Raw genomic sequence first — 17,381 nt, 5'->3', positions numbered from 1 at the left:
AAGGAACACCTACCCCATGCTCTTGTCGAAGAGAAGAGAAGTCCATCAGTATGGCACATCACATGCACACGTGCTATCTCATTCTGGGTTTCCCTCCAGTAAGCTCAGGCCAGAGGAGAAGGTAAAATCACAAAAGGAAAGCACACCGAGGCCTGCATGCTTACCTCTTACGATGAGGTCTGTGGCAGATGAAGCGCTATCCACCTCTGTTTGTACCATGCAAACATACTTCCCACCGTGCTTCAGTTGAATGTTTCTGATCATTAAATCACCAGATGAACTCTGGGGGAAAAACAAAACAAAAAACAAGTGACGAGCAGGCTGTTATTTGGACCAAGAAAAAAAAAAAACCACACAAAAAAATCCAGCCATGCGCTTTGGGGAAGATTGATTTTTAGAGAGAAAAGTGGTACAAGCCCAAAGATGGCTTACAATGCAGGCTACGAAAACGAAATTCAGTTAAAATCTACATCTGGCCGCAGACCTCCATCTCTGCCGGCAAACACATGGCACGTCGTCCCCTGGGCATTTATGGTTTCAGAAATAAATAAGGGCCGAGATTACAGTCCCCGAGAGTCTATTTGCTTCCATGAGGGTGCCACTTCTTTATATATCCACTGCTCAGCACCAGCTCCACTCGCTTCTGGTTCCATCCCCTTTGCAATTATCTGCCTGAGATGAGGAGGGAAGCGTTTAGGTATCTGGTGGGAGATAATGCAGCAAGACAAGGGGATTACCACATTGGAAACACTTTTCTGAACAGATTGGAGCTTTAAAAACCTAATGCTGTTGAATTCCTTTGCTACTGAATTTAGGGCAGTCAGAATGATGTCCTCCAGAAGAAGAAATTAAAATATTTGAAACCCTAAAAGTAACAGCTGCCCGTAAAGACATTTGCCAGCACCCCCACCCCCACCTCCCCTTACCTGAGCCAATCAAAGGAGCAACTATATTTATAAAAGTTCAACTTAAAATGACCCTCATTTCAAAAAAGTGTAAAGTCATATTGACAGGATGACTAACTCTAGGCCAGTTTCACGCATTAGTAAAAATAGGGATTGAAATAAAATGATTTGCAATGCAAATCCCTTTGAAAATCATCCCTTAGTGAAAAATCTTTTAACTGGCACAGAGGAAAGAGCAGTAAGCGTTTATTTTACTAATTAAAAGGATAGCTTTAACTCTTGGATTTTTCTAGTATTTTTCAAAAGATGAATTCTGTTATCCTGTTGTTAGGTAATTTCCAAAGACCATCTAAAGGTAATTTCCAAAAATACTGCTTCCCATCCCAAGGATTCACAGTGGACAATCTATTGTCTATTGGTTGGATTGTAAAGCCTCAGCCTGCATCCTTTGAGTACTGGGAGAAAGCAGATGAGAAGTGATTGACGGTTGTAATTAAATGATAATCCAGAAACTGTTAAGTTTGCACATTTTACTTTCATCAAGTTACCTTTTTTATTTTTTTGAGGGGGCGGGGTGCTTTCCCCTCTGGGCTATTTCAAAATGTACCCCCAGGACAAGAGCTCCATGCCTACTGACCTTTCAACGTTCTTCAGGTTTTATGAGCGCCATAGACTCAAAGGAGTTGGATTATCATTTCTAAAGAAATTTCCCATTTTTAGTGGAGTAGGCACTGTTAGTATTAAATGCCATTGGGGTGAAACTATTCTTCTTCACTTCCCTTCTTTATTTGGGGGCTGTTAAAACAGAATTATGACAGGACTGTAGATTGAACCAGAAGCCAGCTGCTGCTGAGCTGACTGTGGCTCACAGTGTTTCAGAATAAACCTGTGCTCCAAAGGGGTTCAAGGGCCTTTTTTTCTGAGGTGCCTCTGGGTACATTTAACCCACCATCCTTTACATCAGGGGTACTTGTGTATTTATGTACTTATGGCTCCCAGACACAGGCTGGTCTGGCTCTTGTATGAGTGACGAAGAGAATGGTGTGAAGCTTGTTATTTCTATTCACTTTTTGCGCTGATGCAAAAGAACAAATAACACCGTACGTAACGTATTCATGTTCTTCTTTTCCAATTCAAAAACTGTAGTGACAAAATACGTCAATAAACCCAACCTAGCTACATCAAGTAAAAATCTAAACCATTACCTAAGGATAAATAGTCAGGATCACCATCAGAGTAATATAATTTTAAATTATCCTTTAAAACTGTAGAATGTGGAAGCAAAGCAATTAACTAAGCCCTGTAGACAATGCAAAACACTGATTTTTTTACAGCATGAACATAGAGTAAAAAGCATAGTATAAAATTTAACAAAAATAATATATTTCATCTTCATTGTTCTCTCGCTCAGTATTGTTCCTCTCTATTACTTTCTCTATCGCATTCTATAGATTGTCTTTGAATAAAACAGCTTAACGAGCAAAGATTGATTTTACCCAAAGTACATCAAGTGTCTGCATAGAGAAGCATCTATGATGGGGTGAACTCTAGCTGGGACAACTGTGCCCCCACCAGGTCTTCTCCCTAGCCTCTATTCCAAAAATACATGGTGGAATCTGAACCCCGATGTATGTAATTCCAGGTGGGACTTGGTTATCTTTTTTATATTAATGAGGGAATTTCAATGTAAGGTGTGCCCTAAACCTAATCACTCTGCATTCAAAGGAGCAGCAGAGATATCAATCCAAGGCAGCAGAACCGGGGGAAGAAAGATGCCAAGAAAGTAAAGAATCAAGCTGGCTGACAGAACCAGCACCCGTGCACGGCTCCAGAGAGGGAGTCTTCCCACAGAGCTGGCGCCCTGAAGTCAGACAGCATGTGAAAAGATAAGTTGGGTTCTTTAAAGCCATTTACTGTATTTCTGTTGTAGCATCATCAAGAAATTGAGACAATATGTAACAAGTACATTTAATGAAAGTTAAGTAAACTCACATGGCATAAATGGCTGATTATTCTAAAGTGTGCACACCTCACACCTTGTAGAACTATTTGTTGTTTACTTGAACTTAGAGCCACAAGGATGTGTTCAATTTCAGACCTGCATGTTGACTAAGGGCCACCTTCTCAGGAGTTAATTAGTCTCCAACTGACAACTAAGCCTCCTCCGCCTCCTTCTTTTTAAAAAATCATTTTATTGGGGGCTTGTACAACTCTTATCATAATCCATCCATTCATCCATTGTTTCAAGAACATTTGCGCATAAGGTGCCATCATCGTTTTCAAAGCATTTTCTTTCTGCTTGAGCCCTTGATAGCAGCTCCTCATTTTTACCCCTCACTCCCTCCCTCATGAAACCTTAATAATTTATAATTTTTTTCATGTCTTTCACTGTCTGATGTCTCCTTTTACTCCCTTGTCTGTTGTCCATCCCCCAGGGAAGGGGTTAAAGGTAGGTCATTGTGATTGGCTCTCCCTTTCTCCCTCCCAACTTCCCCTTATCCTCCTACTATGGCTACTCACAATATTGGTGCCTAGGAGCTTATCTGTCCTGTATTCCCTAAGTTTCCAACTCTTATCTGTACCCGTGTACAGGCTCTGGTCTAGCCAGATTTGTAAGGTAGAATTGGGATCATGATGGGGCGGGGGAGGGAGCATTAAAGAACCAGAGGAAAGCTGTATGTTTCATTGGTGCTATACTGCACCCTGACTGGCTCATCTTCTCTCCTCACGATCCTTCTATAGGGGATGTCAGTTGCTTACAAATGGGCTTTCAGCCTGAACTCCACACTCCCCACCTCATTCACATTATGATTTTTTGCTCTGGGTGTTTGATGCCTGATATCTGATCCCATCAACACCTCATGATCACACAGGCTGGTGTGCTTCCTCCATGTGAGTTTTGTTGATTCTCAGCTAGATGGCTGCTTGTTTATCTTTAAGCTTTTAAGACCCCAAATGCTATATCTTTTTATAGCCAGATACCATCAGTTTTCTTCACCACATTTGCTTATGCACCCGCTTTGTCTTCAGCGACTGTGTCGGGAAGCTCAGCATCTCAGAGTGCCGGATTATTAGAATAAAGTGTTCTTGTGTTGAGGGAGTGCTTGAGTAGAGGCCCAATGTCCACTTGCTTCCTTAATACTAAACGTATAAATATGTGTACATAGATCTATTTCCCAATCATCATATATAAATATATTCACATATGTACATGCCTGTGTTTAGAGCTCTATATATTCCCCTTGCCTCCTAGTTCTTTCCTCTATTTCCTTTTACTTTCCTCTTGTCCCACTATTATATTCAACCTTCATTTGGGTTTCAGTAATTCCTCTCGGTTACATTGCTCCTGATCAAGTCCTAGCAGACCTCCTACACCCTTCTCGCCATTGATTTTCAGTCACTTCTTGTTCCCTTGTCCCTGCTTTTGTTACCACCACTTCTTTCCCCCGCCATGCCTTTCCAAGGTCCCCTAGGAACTCTCATCCTGTTGTTCTCTCCCTGGCTTGTCACATCCAGATTGACATGCAGCACCAACATTATGCAGGAACATAAGACTGAGCACAATGAAGCAACAATAGAAAATAAAACAATAGCTACAACAACAACAAAAAGATAATGCAGAGAAAAAAAAAAGAAAAGCCTGTAAATAGTCCAAGGTCTATTTGTTGTCCTTTAAGAGTATTTCCCAGTCGAGTCCGATGGGCTGCCACGCCCTGGCCCCACAGTCTTTTTTGGTGTTCCCTGAGCACTTCATTGCTCTGTTCCCCTTGCTGCTCTGTTACACGCCCCCGGCATGTCTCCTTGGTGTGGAGGGGTCCAGGAGAGCACAATTTACAACCTGTGTCTCCAGAGTTATCCCCACGGTGCTATGGGTCAGTGAGGAACATCATGTCTCATGGTGGGGCCGGCCCTGTGAGTCCTCTCTGTGCATTGGCTGCTCTGAATAGAAATATTGTCCTCAGGGCTTGGTGGGCCAGGATGTGCTCCACAATTTTTTCCTTCCCCCTCGTTTGCTCCTGTGTGTTCTGATCAGACCCTTCCCTCTCCTTGAGCTGTAGCTTCAGTGCTGTCCTCTGAAATGAATTCTTCTCGAGGTGGGGGGGGGGGGCTTGTCTATTTAGCTGGTAATGGGGCCTGCCCCTCAGACCTCTCGATTGGTTCCCTGTTTCATGCCAGTGTGTTGCGTTCTTGTCTTGGAGCACCGGGTTGAAGTCTGGTTCCTCTTTCCCCGTGGAGATATAAACAACATCCTCCCATTGGGTGGGTTAGTGCCCTGTTCCCCTGGCTACCCAGGTCTTCCCTCTCACGCCCACCTTTTTAGTCAGCTACCATATGTTTCCCTGGGTTTAGGCTGTTCCCTGCCATAATACCTGGACCTCACACCAGGGACGTATGTATACAGTTGCTTCTTCTCTATACCCCTTTTGGATTTTTTGAGCTTACCTCAGCACACTTATGTTGTACTTGTCCTTTTGAGCTTGGTTCACTTTACTTAGCATAATTTCCTCCAGTTCTTCCCATGTGATGATGTGCTTCATGCATTCATCACTGATTTTTAGGGATGTGTAATATTCCATTGTATGTACGTACTACAATTTTTTAGTCCATTCCTCTGTTGATGGAAATTTGGGTTGTTTCCAACTCCTTGTAATTCTGCACTGTGCCATGATGAACATGGGAGCACAGATGTCTGGCCGTGGTTTGTTTCTTGTCTCTTCTGGGTATATGCCCAGTAGGGGGATTGCTGGATCATATGGTAGCTCAATTTCCATGTGTCAGATAATGTAAATCGATTTCCATAATGACTGTAAATACCTCCAGGTCCACCAGTAGTGGACAAGAGTTCCTATCTCTCCACAGCCCCTCTAACATTTGTTACTTTCCGACTATTTGAATTGGGTTATTTTTGAGGGTGTTAGGTGGTATCTCATTGTTGTTTTAATTTGCATTTCTCTTATAGCTAGAGATCTGGAACATTTTCTCATATATTTATTGGCCATTTGGATTTCAGCCCTTATGAAACTTCTGTTCAGGTCCATTGACCACCTCCTCAGTGGGCAATTGGCTTTTTTCTTGTAAGTTAACTGAGTATTGTAGATTTTAGTAATAAGGACTTTGTCTGATGTGTCATTGCTAAAGATGTTTTCCCATTCTGTGGCCCCTCTTATTACTCTCTTGGCGAATTCTTTCAATGCACACAAGTATTTTATCTTTAGAATCTTCCCACCTGTCAATTTGTGCCTCCTCTGAGTTTGTGTCCTTCCCTATTTCTGATAGCTTATGTATTCCCTGAGTCAAAGTTCTCAGTTCCAAGTCCCTCATTGAAAGTCCTAATATTTGGGGGTTTTACCTCTAGGTCTGTGCTCCACCTTGAGTTTATTCTTGTGCATGGAGTGAGGTAAGGGTCTTCCTTCATTTTTCTATAGCTATGCATCCATTTTTTTCCAGCACCATGTATTGAAAAGGACACCCACTTACCATTTGATATTTTGGCCCCTAATTGAAGATCAGTTGTCTGTATGCTGATGATTTTATTTCTGGGGCTTCAATCCTTTTCCATTGGTCCAAATATCTATCATTATAATAATACCAAGCTGTTTTGACTATTGTGGCTATATGGTAGGTGCTAAAGTCAGGTAAAGCAAGCCCCTCAACTTTGTCCTTCTTCTATAGGAGTTGTCTGCTAATTCTGAGTTTCTTCACTCTACATATGAAGTTGGTAATCTGTTTCTCCAATTATTTGAGGAAAGATGATGGTATTTGGATCAGGATAGTATAGAACTTATTTAGTGCCTTGGGTAGAACTGACATTTTACTAATCTCAGATAAAATTGGTCTCAATGTGCAAACCATTAAAAGAGATAAGGAGTGACACTATATAATGCTCAAGGCAACCATAGACCAGGAACCACTAAATATTCTAAACATTTACTTGTTGAATAACTGTTCAGTAGAATATGTCAGTCAATTGCTCCAAAAGATGAAAATGAAATCACAGCCTCAACACTTATAGTAGGTGACTTCCAAACACTAGTCTTTGAGAAAGACCACTGGGAAAGTAACTCAACAAGAAAGCCAAAGATCTAAACATTACAATGAGATGATTTGACCTGATCAATATCCACAAGCTCTCTATCCAAACACAAAAGAAATTCACATTCTTTTCAAGCCCACACACCACATATTCGAAGATAGACCGCATGCTAGGGCATAAGTCTAATCTGCATAAATTTAAGCACATTGATATCATACAGACCTCTCACTCCAACACTATACCATAAGACTGGAAATAAAAGGAAGATGAAGAAAACAAGGGCAAACAATTGGAGGATGACTAACTCTCTATTGCAAAATGAGTGTGTCCTGGTCCAGATCAGAGAGGACATTAGGAAATTTCTAGAAACCAAGAGAATGGGAACATGACATACCAAAACTTATGTGACACAGCAAAGGCAGTCTTCTGAGGAAGTATTATAGCAATGCATGCATGCACACATAAGAAAGGAAGAGAGACTTAAGATTGATATGCTGGCACAAATTTTACAGCAACTAGAGCAGAGTCAACAAGAGAATACAACTAATAGCAAAATAAAAGAAATAATAAAAATTAGACCTGAGATTCAGGAGAGGGAAAATAAGGAAACTGCGGAAAAAATTAATGCTGCTAATGTTGGTTCTTCAAAAGGATAAACAAAATCGACAGAACACTGGCAAACCTAACCAAATTAGGGAAGGGACAAATTTCAATAGCAAGGATGAGGGATGAAAGAGGGGACATTACAATGGACCCTAGTGAAATTCAAAGGATAATAACACAGTACTATGAAGGGCTATACTCCAAAGAATTAAAATTGGAAGACATAGATAAATTCTTTGAAAAAACAATCCCTCCCTAGACTATACCCAATGGACATCAAGAATCTCAACAGACGCATATCAACAGACAAAAGTATACCAACAAAAAATTTCCCTGGACCAGATGGCTTCACAGGAGAATTCTATCAAGCATTCAGGAAAGAATTGAAACCAATCCTACACAAAATCTTCCAGAATATAGAAAAAGATGGCAAATTCCCATATTCTTTCTATGAAGCTAGTATAACTAGATGCTGGGCAAGGAGCCCACAAGAATAGAGAACTACAGAACAATTTCCCTAATGAACATCGATGCAAAAATCCTTAGAATGTAGCAGATGGTCATTGGGTCTCCAGTCAAGTACTCCCTCAATGCAAGTGTCTACCTTACAAATCTATCTAGACCAGAGGATGTACACTTGTACAGATAGGAACTGGAAACGGGGAATCCAGGGCAGATGATTCCTTCAGGACCAGTGCTTAGAGTGGCGATCTCAGGAGGGTGCAGAGCGGGTGGGGTGGAAAGAGGGAACTGATTGTAAGAATGTACATATAACCTCCTCCCTGGGGGATGGACAACAGAAAAGTGGGTGAAAGGAGTAGGTAAGATATGACAAAATAATAATAATTTATAAATTATCAAGGGCTCATGAGGGAGGGGGTAGTTAGAATGGAGGGGGGGGGAACGAGCTGATACCAAGGGTTCAAGTACAAAGAAAATTTTTTGAGAATGATGATGGCAACAAATGTACAAATGTGTTTGACATAATGGATGGATGTATGGATTGTGATGAGGTGTACAAGACCCCAATAAAATAATTCTTTAAACTATCCTTAACAAAATACTAGCCAACAGAATACAAAAGTATATAAAACAAACACTTCACCATCACCAAGGCAGATTCCTACCAGGGGTGCAGGGATGGTTCAACATACAAAAGACCATTAGCATCATTCGCCACATTGACATGAAAAATTATAAGAACCACATGATAATATCGATAGCATTCACCAACATCCAGCACAGATTCCTGTTTAAGACACTCAAGAAGCTAGGAATGGAAGGAAAACTCCTCAATACAATACAACCTATATGTGAAAAACCATCAACCAATGTAGAAGCCTCCTTCTTTTAAGCAGCCATTTAGGATAAAAAGGGTAGCATTTCCTCGGGTCCAAATTAAGAGGGTGAGGAAAGGAGAAATGGAAGCAGGAAACACAGAGAGGAAATAGATAGATGATGGTACATATAAGGAATGACATGAATACAATGTAGTACAATGTGTATGAAGTGCTGATTGCAATGCTGATGTTTAGCTCTGCAAACCTTCACCCAACTCACAATATGAAGTTAAAAATAAGTCACAGTAAAAATTTAAATAAAATAAAAGTCTCATGGCACAAATCTACTGAGAAGACAGAATGAGGAAAGACATGGCTTATTTTGAGTTTGCAAATGTGCCAGAGCAAGGTATCATTATGGGTGGAAGTGTGGATTGGTACAATCACATTGGAAAAGTTTAGAAGTATCAACAGGGAAGAACATAGGCTTCACTTATAACCCACCTGCTCCATGCCCAAGATATACTTACAAATGTAAATATGAAATATTTACAAGAATGTTTCCAACAGAAGAACGTTTCCAACAAAAGGTTCAAAATAGACAATGAGAGGCAACAAACCAGTGTCCTTCCACAATACAACAAAAAGTAGTAGAATTCTATAAGAAACTATTAGGCTCTGAAAGGAAATTAATAATAAATACAAAACAGCAACATGTCTGAGTCTCAACATTTAAATAAATCATATAAGCCCAATGGAAGAGAGTGAATACTCTCAGTTTATTGTGTCTACTGTATTAGAAGCCTCGACAGATTCTATCATTGGCTCATAACCAAGGGTTAATGACTACAAAGAGGCTCTGGGATGCTGGGCAGGTTCTCTTTTTGTTTTAAGTCTAAATGCAGGACACCTGAGTATGATCATTTTGTGAAAAATCATTGACTTTAGACTATGATTTGTAAGTGGCTTTGTTTTACAATGGAATGTTGTGGCAGTATGCTCTGTAAAGAATGAAAAACCACTGCCATTCAGTTGATTATGACTCATAGGGACCTTATGTAGACGATCCCAGGAATAGCTGTTAAGTTGGAATTGCCAAACTTGCAGTTAACAGTTAACCCTTACCCCAAAGTTCTACCAATGCAGTCTTGGAATCCCCAGAAGGTAGAGCTACTGTCTTCTTTAGCATTGCTAGAGGTTGTATTTGAATTTCGAACAACTGGTTTAAATTCTACTTAAACCCTTAAACCAAAAAATACAAGTTATAAGCCCAGAAGGTCTAAAAACTAAATGGCACCATGTAATGACCATCAAACCTCCAAATGCTCAGCTTTAAATATGACAAAAGGCTGGCAAAGTCAAATAATATACCGATAATTCCAAATCAAGGTGGCATAATGATATACTGCTGTTAACTAAAATTCTGATTGTTTGGACCCACCACTGGCTCTGCTCACAAAAAGACCTGGGATCTGATCCAGACATATAGAAAGCCCTGTGTGGTAATTTTGCTCTGCCACACAGAGATGGTATAATTTGGAATCCACACACAACAACATAATACACAAGCACAAAAAATTCCAAACCTCAATTTCTTTAACAAAATTAATTATTCAATAATAATAATGAGTAAATGCCTCACCCATCAAAAAATTCACAGCAATTTTATTGATGCTGATCCATAGTGATCCTATATAGGACTTCTGAGATTTTAAATCTTCTTGGAGCAGAGAGCCTCATTTTTCTCCCTTGGAACCACTGGTGGGTTTGAACTGCTGACATGATGACTAAGAATCCCAAACAGTCCACTACACTACCAGGGTTACTCAGGATTCTTAGGGATATTAATCAACATATATATTTTTTTTCCTTAAAGGGCACATTCTCTTAAATTAGTCTGTTTTGGGTTTCTTTTGAGTGTTTTTATAACTCTCCTTTTAACTCATTTCCCCTTAACAGAATACATCAGAATTGGCTAGACGTAGAATCAAAGCTCGATTTTATTTTCATGTCCATCTCTGTTTTCCCATAACACCTTTCAAAGCGAAACAGAAGTGTTATAATTTTCTTTCTCTCTGTTTTTCCTCTCAAAAAGCAAGTCATTTTTCTATTCTGTTATTCATGGAAACACTGTGGAAAATAACTTGTAGCAATGGGCAAGACATTGCTGTCGATGTTTTCTCACAGACACACTACTCTTTAAAATAGAATCATTCATTCTAAGACGATTTGTTAAGCAATTAATGTGCTTTGGGCAACAGGCCTGATGGGGATGTGGGTTATCCATTAAACTGCTCACCTCAAGGTCAGTTGCTCACACCCTCCTGTCACTCTGGTTTTGAAAGATGAGATGGTCAGCTCTTTTGATGATTCAACGTCTCAGAAACCTACAGGGGTAGTTCTACTCTGCCCACAAGGTCATTATAAGTCAGAATCACTAGATGGCAATGAGATTGCTGTTTACGTGGGTCCTTTAACTTAGCTACACTCACTGCCATCCAGCCCCTATAGGGCAGAGCAGAACTGACTCTGTGGGTTTCTGAGATTCTAAAGATTCACGGGAGGAGAAAACCTCTGTTTCTCTCCAGTGAACCAGCTAGTGATTTTGATCTTCTGACCTTTTGGTTAGCAACCCAAAGAGCTGTAAATCACTACAACACCAAATTTGGGAATATAATGGAGAGGGAATCTTAAAAATTCCTATCTTGATGGACTATATAGTCAAAAGACCAGCTTAATCAAAAACAATGTAAAATTACAGAGTAATGCAAACTCAAAGTAAACCTGTCTATTCTCTGGTCTCAGGGAATTGAATAAGAGTTGAATTACATTTTGCAATTAGTTGAATTAGATTTTCCTAGATGTTATCTAGGAGAAAGAGAATGAAGGGTAGGGGTGGTGGGCAGTGGGGGGAGATCTCCACTCGTGCATGTGGAAAGATCCCTAAGGGCAGAAGAGAACTCTATCAGAGAACGTCAAAATTGGGTGGCTAAATAGGAGATAGAGTATGAGAAATCAGAAGTATTGTGCATCACAAATTATTAATAAGTCCCCAGAAAATTGAAAATTCATTACAGCTGATTTTATTTCATGTTATCATCTTAAAGACAGTTTGCAAAATTTTCTTTTAGGAGTGTACTTGATTATCCAATTATTTGGCCATTTAACCATATAGATTTCTCCTAGAAGAAAAGAAAAACATGTTTCACAGGTAAAAAGAGTAAATACACTTATGAGCTAACTCATCTTTGGAATAAGTGTGAAAAGAAAACCCAATGCATATAAAATGAACTAGAAGATCGGGCTATTAACTCCTCCACCCCTATATTTTCTTAGGTGACGATGCCAATGGAATTTCTGATGTGATTTTATAACCATCCTGCACCGAAAGAAAAAACACCATATGGTATGACAAGCCAGGATAGGCTAAAATAAACACACAATCAGATCTCTACTAATCACAGGTGTTTAAAAGCATATCATGATATATACCAGATGCCAAAAGTCAAGAGATAATATAAACTAGGGAAATTTTGGAGTTGGGAGAACTCTTTGACTGGTCAGTGTAGCAAGAACTTTCAGTATGACAAAGTACCAGCAAAAACAAATTCCCTGGTAACACTCAGGATGTAAGTCTATTGGACTCCTAAGAGACACAGATTTCCTGTTTAAGGAAAACCCAAAACAAACACGTTCAAGCTTATTTGGAAGGCAAGTTCGATAGTTCTTCCTCCTTTTATCACTTTACCCAGCTTGTTGTTACATACTTTCCAATATTAATCATTTATTTATTTATCTAATGTCTTCTAGAGTCTAACATTGCCACTGAATAACTGTAGGACCTACAAGAACTTTCTAGAACCTCCTTGGTGTTTTCCTCTTTGACGGTGCCCCAAAGCGATTGACTTAATCTGCATTACAGATGAGACAAATTAAGCTTTGCCCCCACCACCCAAGCCATGCTACAATGAGATCATCTTCAGTATAAATGCACCTTGATGATCCAAAGAAATAAATAATTGGTAGCCGTCGAAATATTTTTTAAAAGGCCCTGGATAAAACTTTCATTTTTCTGACTGAATAAAAATTGTGACTGTCACTTGCCTGCCTGAATAGGTAACATTTAAAACGGGCTATACGCAATCTGTTAGCTTTAGTTTTAAAAATTGGTTTAATTTTGTTTAGTACCAATAAACTGGAATAACTGTCCATTATAGGATAGTTCTCTCTCTACCACTGGGTCAATTCTGATTCATAGTGATTCTTTGGTACAGAGTAGAATTGTCCCTGTGGATTTCCAATAATGTAACTATATAGGGAATAGAATGCCTTGTATTTATTTCTCTTGCAGAGTGGCGGACGATTATGACTTCCTGACCTTGCGGTTAAGAGCCAAACGTGGAGCCCACTATGCCACCAGGGCTCAGGACAGGATTACAAAGCTGTAAAATGGGCATGGAGATTTTTTCTGACCTTCTTTTACTTCACTAGGAAGATAAGGCAATTGCCATCAGTATCAACCCAAGGCTGATTCCTAGAAAGTAGAGGTCAAACTACCTGCCAAGCCTCTATTACAAATTCTGACACCCACCATCCCCCTCACTGAATTTTCTATTTCTCTGCTAAGCTCAATAATGCTTTGCAATGACCCCACACAACTCACAACCAGTGTCAGGAGGATGGGCTTGGGTGAGGGGGGTAAAGAGTCCATAATTTAGGATTAGAAATGTTTGTGATATAGTTTTGCCAAGCAGGCATGCCTCTATTCGACTGTGCTGGCCAGAGGCCTCCCTCTGGTTTTTTTTTTTTTGTTTTGTTTTACTCACTCAAGCCTGTTGGGACAAGGCAATCGCTACAAAGCTTCTTTAACACTGTCAATAAATGTCCAAACGTCATGCCACTCCGTGGCTCGGCAGCTGCTAGGGCAGCTGCTGGTTGTCCTTTATATCTCTGGGGTCAAAGCTATCTGAAGCTTAGCACAGGGATCTGGGTAATTAAGGTTAGTAAAGGGTACTGATTCCCCCAACTCTTCTTTCTTGGCTCATTTTACACTCAGCAGGATGACGAAGCTGCCCCATCCCCATGGGAGAGTTTTATAGAGCCTATTTACATGATCCTATTGAATCATTTGGTGGGAGTTACATAGTCGATAGCTATAGGAGCCATAATACATGGTAACTGAATTCCAGCTTCTCCTATCATAGCTGTTTCAAAAGAGTGACACATGAACGACAAAACACCAACAGAAAAGTACATGTATTTGGAGATAATATTTGCAAAGGGTCGAGCCAAGGAATCAACTGTAAGAATGATCAAGCATTGGCAGTTCATCATTCTGTTGTTCACAGTGTCTCTCTGACTGACTTGACTGTACCTAACAACAACAACAAGAACAGCAAGATGGGTGTAACAACATACCTCCAAAATGCTCTCCGTGCAATAGTATTCCCTTGGCACTCTCCCTGCCGAGGGCCCTGGCCTAATAGTCCTTTCCATAGAAATTCAGCAGACTCTTGTAACTGCCTGGACCACTAGGGAACCAGCTCACTTCCACAGGCTGATGTGCTTTCTCTGAAGACTGGAGGAGGAAATGGTATTGCAGCTTGAATTTTGAGCATGCAGTTTGCAGAGGGCTGTGAAGGACATTGAAAGCCCAAATCTTGACAGAGGGTGATGTAAGATATGAAAATAACAATCTACAATTTATCAAGGGTTCATGAAGGAGGGAGGGTGGGAGAGAGAGAGAGAGGAAAAATGAGGAGCTGATATCAAGGGCTCAAGTAGAAAGTAAATGTTTTGAAAATGATGATGGCAACATATGCACAAATGTACTTGACACAATAGTTGGATATATGAATTGTGATAAGAGATGTAAAAGCCCCCAATAAAAGTGTTTAATAATAATAAAAAAGAAAGGCCAAATCCATTTGCAGGTATCTGTTTGGATTAAACCCCTGGTAAATCTGCTATGACTGGTGTTATGAATATAAGACAGAGTGCATGAGGAATTGGACTAATTTCAGATGCAGTTATGTTAAAATTTAATATCATTTGATATCCTTTTTATTTTTTAATCATTTTACAGAGGGCTCTTACAATTCTTATAAAATGCCACACATCAATTGTATCAAGCATATCTGTACATATGTTGCCATCATCAGCTCCAAACCATTTTCTACTTGAGTTCTTGGTGTAAGTTCCTCTTCTTTCCCCTCCCTCCCGACACTCCCACCTCTTGAATCCTTATTCAAGTATATTATTATTAATTATTATTATTATTTTGTATCTTATACTGTCTGCTGTCTCCCTTCACCCACATTTCTGTTATTTGATATCCTGTTGGACCCATTTTAGATTTGTTCTACTTTTTATTACTTTCTGCTTTCTTTTCCATTGAGGTTTTTCTACATTTATTTTGTTATTGTTGTTGGGTTTATTGTTTTGATGTTTTTCCTTAGATGAAATCCCAGCTAGGTAAATCTATAGAGACAGTAACTGGATTAATGTTTTTTTAGGATTATGGCAGGGCGGGGGGCAGGGGAGCTAATAATAATGAGTACATGAAAGAAGAAAATGTTCTAAAATTGATTTTTGTGATGATTACACAACTCTTTTTAATATGCTTATACTATTGAGCTATATGATGTGTGAAACATATTCCAATAAAACTGTTAAAAATCAACAACAACATCATCAGTAACAAAACAGCAGGACTGGTGTATGTAGTCTCCAAGCTAGCACAAGGAAATGTGTACACTCTAACTACTTCCACTGGCACAAGAACATCTGGAATTAAGCCACCAAAAGCATGAATAAAGCCAAGCTGACTGTGGAGAGTTTGACATTAAGAGGAACCAAGGGAGAATGACTTGTCAATTTAGGGTACGTCCCTGTCCCCCGCAAAATTACCCCCAGGTGATGAAGTGTGGAAAAAGATAGGCTGTCTCTTCTGGTACCAGCTCAAACCGCACATTCCTGAGCAAATTAAGTGTTTGGTATTTTTCTAAAACGTTGTGTTTTGGTGCAATTTGTAATGTGGTACTAGTAATCAGAACTAGGTGTAAACATAAGGCATTTCATATAACTTGATCAAGGTTCCAGGAATCCAAGGGATTTTGTGGAACTGTTGTGTTGCTAAGTGAGAATACTGTCCATTGAATACATGAAGCAAAGGACATACAAATCAGATGTATGCGGATGTGAGTGTGGTTGAAACACAGACACACACATTAGGGGTACTGACTAATGATGGTCTAGAAGGACTTTCCAAAGTATTAATCCCAAACATTAAAAAATTATTCTATATTGTTGGTTACAATTCCTCGTTCTCTGTAATAATTCAGTTGGCATAGCTTTTTATAGATTTCTCTAGACTATAAGAAAGTACATTTTTCAGAAAGTAATGTTCCATCTCACAAGGATCTATATTAATTCTGTTTGTTTGGTTTGAATTTTGGGGAGTCCATTATAATTTTAAATCTTTGCTTGGTTTAAAAATTAATCTCATATTAATTAAAAATAAAAATTTAGGTAATGATGAGATATCATTTCTCAGCCATCCATTTAGCAAAACAAAAATGAAATCAAGGGGAAAACATGTATACAAAAGAATATGGGGAAATAAGGGCCACCTTGAACTACTGATGGGATCCCTGGGTGGTCTAAATGATTAAGCACTGAAGTGAGGTTGGCAGTTCAACCCCATGCAGAGGCACTTTGAAAGTATGGTCTGGCATTCTTTATCCAAAAGGTGCTAGCCTTGAAAACCCTTTGGATTGAAGTTCTACTGGAAAGATATGGGGTCACTATGAGGTGGGATACACTAGATGGAATTTAGAAATGACAAGAATGTGAACACATAGTTTTTAATAAAGGATTATTATCCTATCAATTTTACAGAAGCAAAAGAAGGGAAAATAGATCATTTACTGCAGATGAAGACCTTATAAGGGATTGAGCTAGGATTCAAAATTACAGTTTGTGTTTATGTATATTTCCTTCTTTTTAAGCATGAAAGCTGGCACAGAAACTGAAAATAAATAAATATGGATGCTTTGCAATGAAACTACATTTACAGAAATAAGCTTGGGTCAAATTTTGCTTGCAAGTTACTCTATACTACCAGAATATGAAGCTCTGGGTCTCTTAACAACTCTATGTATATAATTAAAATCTGGACTAGGAAAACATTCCCATAATGTTTTCATAATATTTATGGAATATTTTCCAAGAATATTCCATAAATATTCCCAAATCTTGAGGTTATTGACAAGGCATTCTGAAGACAAGATGGTATATACACAAAATAGAATACTGTTAAACATTAAAAAATAACCTAAATTCTGCCAGACATCCTATAACAAGGATGATCTTGGAGGCACTATGTTGATTGAAATTCAACAATCAAAATAGGACAAATATTTTTGAGAACACTTTTATAAAAATTCAAGACTATGTTTTCACACTAACATATATTTTGATTGTTGCCGGGTTACGGGCTAGAGGATCCAAAACTTCAAGTTCACTGCCATCCATTTGATTCTGACTTCCAGTGACCAT

At 39.2% G+C, this 17,381-nt stretch overlaps 1 protein-coding gene across 1 annotated transcript in view; it reads right to left on the bottom strand.

Annotated features, from left to right (window-relative positions):
- CNTN3 (contactin 3) overlaps positions 1-17,381 on the bottom strand; it is a 379,845-nt gene that overhangs the window by 50,359 nt on the left and 312,105 nt on the right. The window contains exon 13 of the mRNA XM_075550729.1: positions 165-282. Coding sequence (XP_075406844.1) covers positions 165-282 — 118 coding nt within the window. The remainder of the gene's footprint in view (positions 1-164; positions 283-17,381) is intronic.

The sequence above is a fragment of the Tenrec ecaudatus genome, chromosome 5 (assembly GCF_050624435.1).
Source record: "Tenrec ecaudatus isolate mTenEca1 chromosome 5, mTenEca1.hap1, whole genome shotgun sequence".
Classification (NCBI taxonomy): Eukaryota; Metazoa; Chordata; class Mammalia; order Afrosoricida; family Tenrecidae; genus Tenrec; species Tenrec ecaudatus.
This window is presented reverse-complemented; position numbering and strand designations above follow the sequence as displayed.